The sequence below is a fragment of the Geotrypetes seraphini genome, chromosome 12 (genome assembly GCF_902459505.1).
Source record: "Geotrypetes seraphini chromosome 12, aGeoSer1.1, whole genome shotgun sequence".
In the NCBI taxonomy this organism is placed as follows: Eukaryota; Metazoa; Chordata; class Amphibia; order Gymnophiona; family Dermophiidae; genus Geotrypetes; species Geotrypetes seraphini.
The window spans coordinates 118,161,474-118,176,984 of NC_047095.1; the positions used below are offsets into that span (position 1 = coordinate 118,161,474).

At 45.1% G+C, this 15,511-nt stretch overlaps 1 protein-coding gene across 1 annotated transcript in view; it reads left to right on the plus strand.

The window, feature by feature from the left end:
• Positions 1-469: 469 nt before the first annotated feature.
• DHX16 (DEAH-box helicase 16) overlaps positions 470-15,511 on the plus strand; it is a 48,225-nt gene continuing 33,183 nt past the window's right edge. The window contains exons 1-3 of the mRNA XM_033915383.1: positions 470-753; positions 8,742-8,977; positions 13,857-14,019. Of these exons, the coding sequence (XP_033771274.1) occupies positions 556-753; positions 8,742-8,977; positions 13,857-14,019 (597 nt within the window). The 5' untranslated portion in view covers positions 470-555. The remainder of the gene's footprint in view (positions 754-8,741; positions 8,978-13,856; positions 14,020-15,511) is intronic.

The window sequence follows — 15,511 nt, forward strand, 5'->3', positions numbered from 1 at the left end:
TATATTAAAATCATTCCAATTTCCCTCCCTAGCCCAGAATGAAAAGCGACACAAAACACCAAATAAATAAAAATATTTAAATTAAAATAAATAAATAAATTAAAAACAAACAAAGAAACAAAAACAAACAAACCCACATTTATTTAAATCTTATATAAAGTATTAAGAATCATACTTCTAGCTTTCGATTCGTAAATTTCCTAAAAGAACACGATTATTTTTAAAAATCTGGGATCCTTATATACAAAAATTGTCCATAAACTTTTATTGTGTCCTAGCACGTTTTTTGAACGGGTTCCCAAGAACAAGAGCAACGGCCCGATTAGTGATTTAACAGTGCAATTGCACTTTAAATTCAGGAAGCGCCGCCAAAACTACAAATCCCAGCGTCCCCCGAGAAAAACTTTAGACCAATACCCGGATAGAATCTCTTTGACTCCTCCCCTCGTAGAAAGCAGCGCCTATCAACGAGCTCGGAGCGCGTCGGGCTGCGTGAAGGAGGAAGCGCTAGGCAACCCGCGAGGGCCGTGGACGGGCGGCCGTTCTCCCGTAGCCATGGAGGCGGTGGAGGGCTGGGTGCAGGAGCAGCTGCACGCGCTGCTCGGACTGAGCGAGCGGCACGTGGCGCAGTTCCTGGTGGGCACCGCGCGCCGCTGCGCGAGCCCCGAGGAGCTGCTCCGACGGCTGCGCGACACGGGCGCCCTGGAGGTGGACGCGCGCGTGGAGGCCTTCGCCGGGCAGCTGTGGAGCAAGGTGAGGAGGAGCTCGAGCCGCCCCTTGCATGCCGGGATATGTAGTTAATTTGTCTGTCCCAGCCTGCACCTGGACAGAAGCTTGAATGCTCTGGGCCGAATGCTCTAAAAACACCCTGGTCTCTCGATGCGGGTGGCCGAGGCAGGAAGGAGTGGTCATCTTGGGGGGGGGGAAGAGAGGGATCTGGGTGGCTGAGGCAGGAGGGAGCATCTTTCCTGCCAATCTTCATAGGAGGGGCTCAGGTCGCTTAGGCAAGTGGGAATGGGCATTTCTCCTGCTGATCTTCGGGGGGCGGGGGAAGAGGGATCCAGGTGGGGGGGATCTGGGTGGCTGAGGCAGCAGGGAGGGGGCATCTTTCTTGCTAATCTTCATAGGGGTGGGTTCAGGTGGCTGAAGCAGCAGGGAGTGGGCATCTCTCCTGCTGATCTTCAGGGGGCGGGGGAAGAGGGATCCAGGTGGGGGGGATCTGGGTGGCTGAGGCAGCAGGGAGGGGGCATCTTTCTTGCTAATCTTCATAGGGGTGGGTTCAGGTGGCTGAGGCAGCAGGGAGTAGGCATCTCTCCTGCTGATCTGCGGGGGGGGAAGAGATCCAGGTGGGGGGGGAAGGGGGATCTGGGTGGCTCAGGCAGAAGGGAGGGGGCATCTTTCTTGCTAATCTTCATAGGGGTGGGTTCAGGTGGCTGAGGCAAGTGGAAGTGGGCATCTCTCCTGCTGATATTTAGGGGGGAAGAGGGATCCAGGTGGTGGTAGGGGGGGGAAGAGGTGGCCGGGGGGAAGAGGTGGCCGGGGGGGGAGGGAGGAAGCATCTCTCCTGCCAATCTTCATGGGGGTGGAGTTTCAGGTGGCTGAGGCAAGTGGGAGTGGGTGTCCCTCCTGCCAATCTTCACAAAGAGATGGGGGGGGGGTAACGGGTTGCCAAGGCAGGAGGGAGTTGGCATCCCTCCTGCTGATTTTCACCGGAGGGTACTTCCTTCCTTCCCTGCCAATTTTTTTTTTTTTTTTTAAGTTTGGGAGTGGGGAAGTTGGCTTTTAGTGTGTGTGTGTGTGTGTGGGGGGGGGTTCTGGCATGTTTGCTCTATCAAAACTTGGGTAGCTAGGGTTTTCAATTGAGGAATCAACATCCTAAATTAGTTTTATTTGCAGATGACATCTTAATGTATTTGGGGTCTCCCAATCTCTCTGCCTGTCATGTTTATGTTTATTAGTATTTATCAACCACTGTTTGATACATCATTGTAGTGATTTACATAGTACTAAAAAAGAAAAGAACTGCATCCCCAAATGAAAAGTAAAAATGCAAAAAACGAAGGAACTTAAGGCTTTTGGTGAGGTCTCATGTTGATAAATCAGAGATCCTGGGGATTATAACTGACCCTCTTGAAGAGGAAATATTATGGCTTTCTTTTTCTTTTAAGTGGGCGACCATATGATTTTCAAACTGTTGTTCAGGCTATGGTTTTGTCTAGATTCGATTACTGCAATGCCCTGTACCTTGGAATAACAAAATCAAGATTGCAGGTTATACAAAACGCAGCAGCACGATTCATAATGGGATTGTCTAACTATGAACATATTTCACCACGTCTCCAAAAATTGCATTGGCTTCCAGTCACCTTCAGATTACAGTAAAATGCAGTAAGGATTTGTCACAAATTCTTGTATGGAAACATTTCAGAATTGTTTAAAAACAATATACTTAGCTATACACCAAAAAGATCATTGTGCTCTGAGAATCTAGCTTTATTGAAGACGACTGTGAATCCAAAACTTGTTGAGACTGGTAAAATGACTTTTTGTTGTGCAGGAGTTAAGATATGAAACGCTTTGGTGGATCAGATACAGAATTGTCGTGAAAAGGGCATGTTCAGAAAATTACTTAAGATGCAGTTATTTGTAGATAGCTATCTCTAGTAAAGTTCATGAACTATCTATCCATGATTTTTATTATCCAAAATATGATATCTTTCTGAGGATTGTTTGCATGTTTATTTTATCACATGTCTATTTGCTCATGTGTGTATTTTAATATTATTATGTAAACCACTTAGTTTTAAATGGTATATAAATTTTTTAAAAATAAATAAATAAAAATATTTGATACCAGGGGGTTCAGATCCCAAAAGATTTACAGCAGGTTTATGCTATAGATCAGGGGTGCCCACACTTGCGAGCTACTTTTAAAATGACCAAGTCAAAATGATCTACCCACAATAAAAAAAAAAAAACCCACAAAGCACACTGAAAGACAGAGAAAATGTTAATTACCATATATATTCAAATATAAGTCAATCCGAATATAAGTCGGGACCCCATTCCCCCCCAAAAAGGAGGAAAAATGGTTGTCTCAAATATAGGTCGGGCGGCTTAATATTCAAGTGTCCTGCCCCATCAGACTCTGCACCCAGCCCCCTTCCTTCCTCCCCTGTCAGGCTCTGCACCCAGCCCCCTTCCTTCCTCCCCTGTCAGGCTCTGCACCCAGCCCCCTTCCTTCCTCCCCTGTCAGGCTCTGCACCCAGCCCCCTTCCTTCCTCCCCTGTCAGGCTCTGCACCCAGCCCCCTTCCTTCCTCCCCTGTCAGGCTCTGCACCCAGCCCCCTTCCTTCCTCCCCTGTCAGGCTCTGCACCCAGCCCCCTTCCTTCCTCCCCTGTCAGGCTCTGCACCCAGCCCCCTTCCTTCCTCCCCTGTCAGGCTCTGCACCCAGCCCCCTTCCTTCCTCCCCTGTCAGGCTCTGCACCCAGCCCCCTTCCTTCCTCCCCTGTCAGGCTCTGCACCCAGCCCCCTTCCTTCCTCCCCTGTCAGGCTCTGCACCCAGCACCCTTCCCCTCCCCCCATCAGGCAGTTCATCCAGCTCCTTTCCTGCCAGACACTGCACCCAGCACCCTTCCCTCAGCCCCCTTCCTCCCTCCCGTCAGACTCTGGACCCAGCTCCCTTCCTTCCTTTCTTTCCCCATCAGACTATGCGCCCTTCCTCCCAGGCTCTGCTCCCGCCTCCCTCCCTGCCCTAGCCTCATACGGTACCTCATCTTAGCGATCCATGGTGTAGGTGCAGCGGGCAGGAGCGAACTTTCCAAGTTCCTGCCCTGCTGCTAACCGGCTGCCGCAAGTTTCTTCGGCGCTGAGCTACACAAGCAGGAGCACGATTTGGCACTCCTGCTCGGTACTGAAAGGCATCCTTACTAGCTCCCACAAATTCTCCACCCCTGTTGGCAACATGTCTCCCTCTCCCTCCTCTGTTATGATCTTGCATCTCTCTGTTCTTCCTCAGGGTCTCACCCCCTCTCTCTTCTGTCTGCACCTTCCATAGTCCAACATCTGTTTAAGGTTTCTCCCTTTCTCTAAGTTCCTTCTGCTAATATTTTAAGTCCTCCCACCTTTGGTCCAGGTCTTTGTCTTCTCCCTCCCTAGGGCCTGCATCTCTCTCCTTGGCTCAGGGTGTTTCCCCCCTCTAACCCCTCTAGTAATCCAGGATCTGCCCTGTGTTCCCTCTCCCTTTTGGCTCAAGGCTGCTGTCCCACCCCTCCTCAAGGTACTTTTGTTTCTTCCCCTCCCCCCCAATCCAGCACCTCTAAAGCAACCCCATCCCGTAAGCACAGTGTTACCCCGACGTGCGGGGCCTTACCTCCGCTGCTTTCTGCACACAGTGACTGTCAGGTCAGTTTTCTCCTCCGTTCTTCCTTCTGGGCCTAAGTACCACAGTGTCAGGTCAAAACCGCGGAAGACAAAGGCGTGCGCCGACAACTGAGCGCAGCGCGGAGGTGCGCACCGAAGAAAATAACTATTTTTAGGGGCTCCGACGGGGGTGTGGGGGGGGAACCCCCCCACTTTACTTTATACAGATCGCGCCGCATTGTGGGGGCGTTGTGGGGGGTTTGGGGGGTTGTAACCCCCCACATTTTACTGAAAACTTCACTTTTTCCCTAAAAACAGAGAAAGTTAAGTTTACAGTATAATGAAGGGGGTTACAACCACCCACAACGCCGCCGCGATCTGTATTAAGTAAAGTGGGGGGGCTCCCCAACAAAACCCCCGGTCGGAGCCCCTAAAAACTATCATTTTCTTTGGCGCGCGCCTCCATCTTGCGCTCAGTTGTCGGCGCGCACCTTTGTCTTCCGCGGTTTTGTCTATGAACCAACTACCACAGTTTAAAGTTAATTACAACAGCCTGCAGAGTGAACATAGCAGGCTGCTGTCTGCCGCTGTAGCTCGTTCCCTCTGCCACGGTCCCGCACCTCCGACGTCTTGGGCTGGGACTACGGCAGAGGGAACATGCTACAGAGGCTAACAGCAGCCTGCTAAGTTCGCTCTGCAGGCTGCCGTAATTACAGTACTTTATTATTATAATAACGTTTTAGGAAGGAATCAAATAAATATACAATAATATGATACAAAAAGATATTCATTACAATTAAATTCATAATAAAACATTTGCATACATATTTTATCATTCCTCCAAAATATATTTTTATATATCTCATCTATTTTTTTTTTCTATATCTCCGTTATTACTTTAGATTGGTTTTTAATATTATTATATTATAATAAATGAATTAAACAAATACATTTCAAGTAATTTAACATATATTAAAATCATCATTCCTATTTCCTTCCCTACCCTAGAATGAAAGGTGACATGAAATACCAAATAAATAAAAATATTTAAAACATTTACTTAAATTTAATATAAATTATTAAGAATCATACTTCTTGCTTTCAAGGATAATTTTTGTATATAAGGGTCCCAGATTTTTTAAAATAAACGTGTTCTTTTAGGAAATTTACGAACCTCAAATAAAATTAAACGATGGAATTGATTCCTCCAATGCCAATAACTTGGAGGATCTTTTTGTAACCAATATTGCAATACTTTAAAGGTGAGACAGTGACTGAGAGGAATATTAAAAACGCTAGGGAGAACACTGGCTCTGCAATCTACTGGCGTTGCCTTTGCAATCGACTAGCAGATCGCGATCGACGTTTTGGACACCCCTGATATACCATACTGAAGAGAATCCTTTTAAATGTTCTGAATGTGATAAGTATTTTAGGCATGTTTTGTCTGTGCAATATCATATAAAGACACATACTGGAGAGAAACCCTTTCACTGTTCTGAATGTGATAAGTATTTTGGGCAGCTTTGTCTGTGCAATATCATATCAAGACACATACTGGAAAGAAACCCTTTCACTGTTCTGAATGTGATAAGTATTTTGGGCAGCTTTGTCTGTGCAATATCATATCAAGACACATACTGGAGAGAAACCCTTTCACTGTTCTGAATGTGATAAGTATTTTGGGCAGCTTTGTCTGTGCAATATCATATCAAGACACATACTGGAGAGAAACCCTTTAACTGTTCTGAATGTGATAAGTATTTTAGGCATGCTTTGTCTGTGCAATATCATATAATGACACGGGGAAAATATTTGTCCCCGTGAGCTCGGTCCCCGCCAGCTCAGTCCCCATCCCCGTGAGCTCAGTCCCCGTCCTTTCACCGCAAACCATCTGATCCCATGTGCTCCCTACTTTCCAAACAAGGAAATGTACCAAATAGGCGCTCCCCCATTGGAAAAACCTATTACTATCCCTCAGATGGGAGAGGCACCTTACTGGACTCCCTCCCACCCCTCATAAAATATGTAAAAAATGTGTGCAAATGTGCTATTGAATTGGTACAGAAGTTTCTAAATCTTGCTGCAGAAATACCAAAGATCTACCTCATGAAAAAAGGGCCATGCAGGTAGTTCTACAATGAAAATGGATTTATGCTTAGAGAAAGAAAATTTAAAAAAACCTTTCCCCCCACCCACTCCCCTTATAGTATTTAGTCTTCCTGAATTCTTCTGCTATTAAAAATCAGTATTGATTTCTGTAAAAGAGGTCTGAAATGGTAAAACCCTTTGTAAGGAAGAAGCAGGAAAAGGAGAGATCTTGAGAGAGAATGATGGGGAAAAAGAGAGAGGCTAAGACAGAGATAAATGAGAGCATGTACTCCGAGGCTAATCTCTTCTTCCTTATGCGCCCCCAAGAAGGCTTGAAACTCAAATTTATTTTTCCTTACAAAGGATTGCGCGGTCCAGCAGCCCCCTACTGCCTGATCGCCGCTTCCCACTATCTCCCTCCTTCCCTTCCTCTCAACTTATGTGCCGAATTGTTCTTCTCCCAGCGGCACACTTTCAACAAGTCATGCGCGTGGCTGCTTCAGTTGAATCTTCTCATCTGACGTAACTTCCTGTTTCCAGTTGCGTCAGAGGAGGATTCAACTGAAGCAGCCGCGCCCACAGGTGACTGCTGAAAGCGTGCTGCTGGGAGAAGAACAATTCGGCATATAAGGTGAGGGTGAGGGAGGGAGAGAAATGGCAGGACGTGGCGATCGGGCGAGAGGGGAATCTTGGACCGCACAATCCGTTACCACACGTCGTGTTCCCTTCCCATCACTGTGGAGACAAGACCATTCACCCCTCCACAGGGCGGTGAATGGCCTTGTCCCCGTGGCAACTACTATTTTCTTGCTCCCCGTTTCAGCGGGGTACCCATGACTCCCTGCGGCGAGCCATGGGTATCAACCACCATGTCATTCTCTAACACAGACTGAAGAGAAACTTTTGTCCATGCTCTAGTCACCTCGCACTTAGACTACTGCAATGTACTTCTCTCGGGCCTCCTGCGTGCCCATCTCTTGCCTCTTCAATCTGTTCAGAATGCTACTGCGCGACATATTCCACGAGAGCCACTATTCTGACATTACCCCTCTCAAGTCGCTTCATTGGCTCCCCGTTCATCTCCGAATACAGTTTAAACTTCTCGTGCTGACTTACAAGTGCATTCGCTCTGAAGCCACCCAATATCTCTCTTCACTTATTTCCCCCTGTGAACTCCATTCGTTGGGCAAGCCCCTCTTATCTGTACCTTTCTCTTCCACTGCCAACTCCAGATTCCGGCCCTTCTTTCTTGTGGCACCGTATGCCTGGAACAGGCTGCCTGAATCAATACATCGTGCTCCCTCCCTAGCAGCGTTCAAATCTGTTTTCAATTCCTAACTCCCACTCACTGCTGTCAGATACCTAGACCCACTGTATCATTTCCTCTACCATAATCTCCCCAACCCCGAAATGTCCTGTCTAAATTAGATTGTAAGCTCTTCTGAGCAGGGACCGTCTATTGTATGTTAAAATGTCAGATACCTAGACCCACTATAATCTCCCCAACCCTGAAGTGTCCTGTCTAAATAAGATTGTAAGCTCTTCTGAGCAGGGACCGTCTATTGTATGTTAAAATGTCAGATACCTAGACCCACTGTATCATTTCCTCTTCCATAATCTCCCAAACCCCGAAATGTCCTGTCTAAATAAGATTGTAAGCTCTTCTGAGCAGGGACCATCTATTGTATGTTAAAATGTCAGATACCTAGACCCACTGTATCATTTCCTCTACCATAATCTCCCCAACCCCGAAATGTCCTGTCTAAATTAGACTGTAAGCTCTTCTGAGCAGGGACCGTCTATTGTATGATAAAATGTCAGATACCTAGACCCACTGTATCATTTCCTCTTCCATAATCTCCCAAACCCCGAAATGTCCTGTCTAAATTAGATTGTAAGCTCTTCAGAGCAGGGACCGTCTATTGTATGTTAAAATGTCAGATACCTAGACCCACTGTATCATTTCCTCTACCATAATCTCCCCAACCCCGAAATGTCCTGTCTAAATTAGACTGTAAGCTCTTCTGAGCAGGGACCGTCTATTGTATGTTAAAATGTACAGCGCTGCGTACACTTTTTAGCGCTTTAAAAATAATAAATAGTAGTAGTAGTACTGTTTTACTAAGGTGTGCTAAGCGTTTTAGCTCGCATTAAATCTACATGCTCGCTAATCGCTAACGCGTCCATAGAGTAACATGCACGTGTTAGCGTTTAGCGCAACTTAGTAAAAGGAGCCCTGAGTCGCTTGTTTGGTGTTAATCTTCTTTGTTTCCTTGCTTATTCTGCAGATCCCTCGGACACAGCCGGCAGAGCGTCCGGCTCGTGCCGCCGAGAGAGAAGCACTGGCGATGCAGCAGAAAAACCGCTCGTACACCCTGCTGGAAGACAGCGATGAGAGCGGTGGGGAGGATGCCAAGCTTCAGAAGCACCAGGGCGGACGGCGAGCGGAAAAGCAGAAGAGGAAACAATTAAGGAAGAGAAAACAGGCGTCGTCGTCGTCGGAGAGTGAGCCGGAAAGAGAAACGTAAGAATTTGCTATGCTGATTGCATAAAAAAATCCAACAGGAAACCAGCCCATGAAAAGGAAGTGGGGTGGGGGGTCTTTCCAAAGAGGGAGAAGCCAAAAGGATCAGTAAAAACAAAAGTTTATGATGTCCATCCGCAAATGTATTATGTCCATCCGCAAAGGCATAGACCTGACACAACACTGTGTTTCGGTGTATCGTACGCCTGCTTCAGGGGTCAAACATGCACTAAGTGAAGATGTTATGAATGAAGTCATTAGTACTCATTAAAGATTTGTAGACCTTTCAAACATCCAGGTAGACCAGCCACCAATAAGAATCGTGTTTCTCTTGTCTGGAGGACTTGGTCCCAGAATATGCCTTGACTACAACTTCTTGATATATCTGGCTAGTATACAAATCTGTTATTTATACAAGGAAGTATCACTGAGTCATCTAAGGTGAAACTGTTAGTTCACCCTTTCTCCCTTGTATCCAAAGGAAAGTATAACGTTTGTTTTCAGACCCTCAGAGACGCCACCAGGAGATCACATTATCATATCCTCTGGCTTTACGCACCTGATCCTCATCGGGTCAATATATAGTGTGTATCCATCTCTAATTTTTATCTATTTTTGATTTTTTTTCATTCTAAAACAATAAATAGTTTTAAAGAATATTTTGTAGATTAAATACTTAGCTTCACTGGTGGTTGTTGGTTAGCAAGGGATTACAAAGCCAACATGTTTCACCCGTAGAGGGGGTTTCTTCAGGGCTACTATCCCTTTTTAGTACCAATTCTTTATCCACAATATGACCACCCAAACTGAGTCTTTTTAAGTTGAGACTACAACTTCTACACATTCTGCTTAGCTGAGGACAAAAGAAAATAAGAAGAGCCTTACTGGGTCAGACCAATAGTCCATCAAGCCCAAGTAGCCTGTTCTCTCGGTGGCCCATCCAGGTCCTTAGTACCTGGCCAAAACCCAAGGAGTAGCAAAATTCCATGCAACCGATCCAGGGTAAGCAGTGGCTTCCCCCATGTCTTTCTCAATAACAGACTATGGACTTCTCCTCCAGGAAATTTTCCAAACCTTTCTTAAAACCAGCTACGCTATTCGCTCTTACCACAACCTTTGGCAGTGCGTTCCAGAGCTTAACTATTTTCCTGAGCGAAAAAATATTTCCTTCTATTGGTTTTAAAATTAATTTTCCTGTAACTTCATTGAGTGTCTTTGCAATTTCTGACCGAGTGAAAAATCGATCCACTTGTTCCTGATCTGCACCACTCAGGATTTTGTAGACTTCAATCATATCTCCCCTCTCAGCCATCTCTTTTCCAAGCTGAAGAGCCCTAACCTTTTTTGTCTTTCCAGATACAAGAGGGAGTTCCATCCCCTTTATCTAATCTAATATTCCATTTGTGTGTTGCACAAACCTAAGCAGGCTCTAGGCGACTTGGTCGCTCTTCTTTGAACCTTTTCTAGCGCCACTATATCTTTTTTTGAGATAAGGAGACCAGAATTGAATGCAGTACTCCAGATGAGGTTGCACCATGGAGCGATATAAGGGTATTATAACATTCTTAGTCATTAACCATCCCTTTTTTAATAATTCCTAGCATCCTCTTTGCTTTTTTCACTGCTACCACACTTTGGGCGGAAGGTTTCATCGTATTGTCTATGATGACACCCAGATCCTTTTCTTGGATGCTAACCCCCCAAGGTGGACCCTAGCATCCGGTAACAGTGATTCATGTTATTCTTCCCAATGTGCATCACTTTGCATTTGTCCATATTAAATTTCATCTGCCACTTGGACAGCCAGTTTTCCAATTTCCTAAGGTCTGCCTGCAATTTCTCACAATCCGCCAGCGTTTTAACAGCTTTGAAATGTTTAGTCTCATCTGCAGATTTAATCACCTCACTCGTCATTCCAATTTCCAGATCATTTATAAATAAGTTGAATAGCACCGGTCCCAGTACAGACCGACTCCTCTGATGCAGACAAGCGAAACATGATTCATGTTGGTGGCTGGTGTTTAAACCAGGCTGGGAGACTTGAACAGAAAGAATTACCAGAATGGGCTCCCTCTTCCAATATGATTGAGTAAGGGATCCCGTTCTGTAAATTCAAATAATTCAGACCTCGAAGTCGTGTAACAATCAAATTCATGTTTATTAATGGATTTCATGTCTGGAGAGAGATATGCATTTTTCTTTCTCTCCAAAGGAGGACTCCAAAACAAAGACATTTTATATCTAATCTGACATCATTGTAATAATTGTATAATAACATCATTGTAATAAGAGGTTTGCTTTCATAAACTACAAAAGATCGTAGAAAGAGGAAGACAAGCAAAAATATCTGGAAAAGTTAAGAGGCTGGTCGTATAGTCAGGAAAGCAAAGATGCAAATGGAAGAAAAATAGCTGACACGGTAAAATGGGGAGACAAGACATTTTTTAGATATATTAGTGATAAGAAGAAGTGCAAAAGTGGCATTGTGAGACTCAAAGGTGAAGGAGAGGAATATGTAGAAGCTGATAAAGAAAAGGCTGAATTACTTAACAAGTATTTCTGTTCTGTGTTCATGGATGTGGGAGCGGGACCGTAGAAGACAAACCTAAATAGGGATGGAGGATTGGTAGACCCTGATCGATTTTCAGAGGGTTGTGTTCATGAGGAGCTAGCTAAATTAAAGGTAGACAAAACGATGGTGTACATCCAAGAGTGCTGAAGGAACTTAGGGAAGTTCTGGTGGCTCCACTGACTGACCTTTTCAATGAGTCTCTAGAGTTGGGAGTAGTACTGGAGGACTGGAGAAGGGCGGATGTGGTCCCTCTCCACAAAAGTGGAAGTAAGGAAGAAGTAGGGAATTATAGGCCGGTAAGTCTGACCTCTGTGGTAAGCAAATTAATGGAAATACTTTTAAAACAGAGAAAGGTGACGTTTCTGGAATCCTGTAGATTACATGATGGAGGCAACATGGATTCACTAGAGGTAGGTCTTGTCAGACAAATCTGATCAATTTCTTTGACTGGGTGACCAGAGAATTGGATAGAGGGAGTGCATTAGCACACCTTTTGACAGTGTTCCACACAGTCATCTAATAAAAAAACGGAGTGCTCTCATGATGACATCCAAAGTGACGGGCTTGATCAAGAACTGGTTGAGTGGAAGGCGACAGAGGGTATTGATCAATGGAGATCGCTCTGAGGAAAGGGATGTCACCAGTGGTGTGCCTCAAGGTTTTGTTCTTGGGCCCGTTCTTTTTTTAACATTTTTATAAACGATATTGCTGAAGGGTTGTCAGGTAAGATTTGCCTCTGCGGATGATACAAAAATCTGCCCTAGAGTACACACCCCAGATGGTGTAAATAACGTGAAGAAAGACCTGGCGAAGCTTGAAGAATGGTCTGAAATTTGGCAGCTAAAATTGAATGCTAAGAAATGCAAGGTCATGCATTTGGGCTGCAGAATCTCAAAGGAATGGTACAGTTTAGGGGTGTGAAGAACTTATGTGCAAGAAAGGAAGAGCGGGACTTGGGTTTGATTGTATGTGATGATCTTAAGGTGGCCAAACAGGTTGAAAAGGTGACAGCAAAAGCTAGAAGGATGCTAGGTTGCATAGGGAGAGGTATGGCCAGTAGGAAAAAGGGGGTATTGATGCCTCTGTATAAGACTGGTGAGATCTCATTTAGAATATTGTGTACAATTCTGGAGGCCGCATCTTCAAAAAGATATAAAAAGAGTCGGTCCAGAGGAAGGCTACTAAAATGGTATGAGGCGTATGGGGATATCAATCTGTATACTTTGGAGGAAAGGCGGGAGAGGGGAGATATGATAGAGACGTTTAAGTACCTATGTAATGTAAATGTGCACGAGTCGAATCTCTTTCATTTGAAAGGAAACTCTGCAATGAGAGGGCTTAGGACAAAGAGGTGATAGGCGCTGGAGTAATCTGAGGAAATACTTTTTTAAGGAAAGGGTGGTAGATGTGAGGAACAGTCTCCCGGAAGAGGAGGTGGAAACAAAGACTGTGTCTGAATTCAAGAGGGCCTGGGATAGGCACGTTGGATCTCTCAGAGAGAGAAAGAGATAATGGTTACTGGGGATGGGCAGACTAGATGGGCCATTTGGCCTTTATCTGCCATCATGTTTCAATATTTGAAAGGTCCACACATCTTTTATGAGCGCTTTTGGTTTTATTCATAATATCTTCACTCAATGCATGTTTGGCCCCTAAAGAAAGCATCAGGTCTATTCTTTTGCGGATGGATATCATAAACTTTTGTTTTTGCTGATCCTTTTGGCTTCTCCTTATTTGGAAAGATCATCCCTCTTCTTTTTTGTCACTTATTCAAGCTGGTACATGGTCTTGTATGCGCACTTGGCTGCTTTGTGCATACTAAGATGTTCTTGTGCACATACAGATGATGCCGTCGCTTAGCTGCAACCACTGGCGTGGGCATGCACTTACTTGGTGGCTGCCCACTGATGCACATAAATTCACAGAAGTTTCCGTGGGACATTTGCTGATCCTTAAATGTAAATTTTAAGCAATGATATTCTTAGTGTTTTGTGTGCAAGATTTCCCTTTTATGCAGTTTTTTTTTCCTGTGGAATTGGTTTTCTTTTCATAAGTCGTAGGACATTTAAATCCACAGGCAAAAAGATGCATCTGTTTCGAAACTGTGCGTGTGACTAAGGTGTTGGTATGATGTTTGCTAGATTTTGTCTGATCCTGGGCCTCAGAGTTGTGTAGCTAGTGCTGAGGCTTTAACCTGGTTGTATGCCAGGTTTATTTGAATAGCAACATGCTAGAGCTCATTACCAATAGTGAAGGGAAATGGATGTGAGAGAAGTTCCCCCAGCCTTTGATCCATCTGTGCTGCAGGAGCCCCAAGCCATCCTCACCCCAGAACGACTCGGAGGATGAATGGGAAAAGGCGGAGCAGGAGAGGCTGAGGGATCTGGAGGAGCGAGATGCCTTTGCGGAAAGAGTGAAACAGAAGGACAAGGAGAGGACACGGAACATCGTGGAGAGGTCGGACAGAAAGGTACTAAGGAGGAAAGGGTGCCTCCATAATTCCAGACCTGACTCTGCCAGCGCTATTGCTGTCCACTACAGCAGAGGGCCAGTGAGGTCAATTTTATCGCTTTTAGGTTCTCTTAACCTTGGATTTGACCCAGTGTGGCAGGTCTTATGTTCTTTTTATTACATATATGAAGCCCACCAATTATCAAGAAGCACACGAAAAGAAAATCCAACGGAATCTGCAGTAAACAAACAGCAAGCAAAAGCCAAAACAAAAACTGCAGAGCATGTGCAAGATGTAGGCACTGTTTATTACAATATTAATGCAGTATGGTAAATATACCACCTTATTACCAACCAGTGGACCCAACACGGTCCGTGTTTTGGACAACACCTTCCTCAGGAGTCCGTGATGGATAAGGTATATACAAACCGCATTGACCAAATCAAACAAATGCCGTTCCGGCTCCAAAGTACAGTGTTTGATTTGGTCAATGCGGTTTTGGATATACCTTATCCATCACGGACCCCTGGGGAAGGTGTTGTCCGAAACACGGACCGTGTTGGGTCCACTGGTTGGTCATAAGGTGGTATATTTACCATACTGCATTAATATTGTAATAAACAGTGCCTACATCTTGCACATGCTCTGCAGTTTTTGTTTTGGCTTTTGCCCACCAATTATCCACACAAATGAACTAAATTTTCTCAGTAACATTGTTTTGCCTAATTTTGAGGGAAGAGTTAGGAAAAAAAGAGTAAAAAAAATGTGAAATAAAAAAGTAGCTCTTTATTTCTTCATTTTTTTTTTTTTTTAAATTTTGCCCAACTCTTTAGTTCTCACTTTTGCATCTCTCCATGACCTGTACAGCATGACTCCCAGCGACAGTAACAGCTGTGTCCATTCGGGTCTCAGCATGCACGAGGCAACCTCCAGCTCTGGCATGTCCCACTTGTGTGGCTTATTCATGCTGCTAATCGACAAAGAAAGCGGTGATGAGCAAAATAAGCCAATAGGTTAAAAAAAATTGAACAAAAGTGCAGGATATTATGGTGCACTACAGAGCCAGCTGAACCTATGGATCAGGTGAGGCTCTGGCCTAGAACTGTGACGTCACCGGCCTATATATTAAGCTTCCCTCCTCCTCTGATGCTGCTGCCCTGTCCTGGCAGGTCAGTGTCAGCATCCCAGGAGGGAAGTTCAGCACTTCCCTTCTTCCTCCTCTGATGCTGGCGTATAAAACCACATCTCCCGTATGAAGTAAGGCTGAATAAATTGCAGCTGTACTCGCTTGAGGAACGAAGCGAGAGAGGGGACACGATTGAGACATTTAAATATATCACGGGCCGTATCGAGGTGGAAGAGGATATCTTCCGTCTTATAGGACCCTCGTCCACCAGAGGACATCCGCTGAAAATCAGGGGAGGGAAATTTCATGGTGACTCCAGAAAGTGTTTCTTCACCGAGAGGGTGGTCGATCATTGGAACGAACTCCCACGGCAGGTGATTGAGG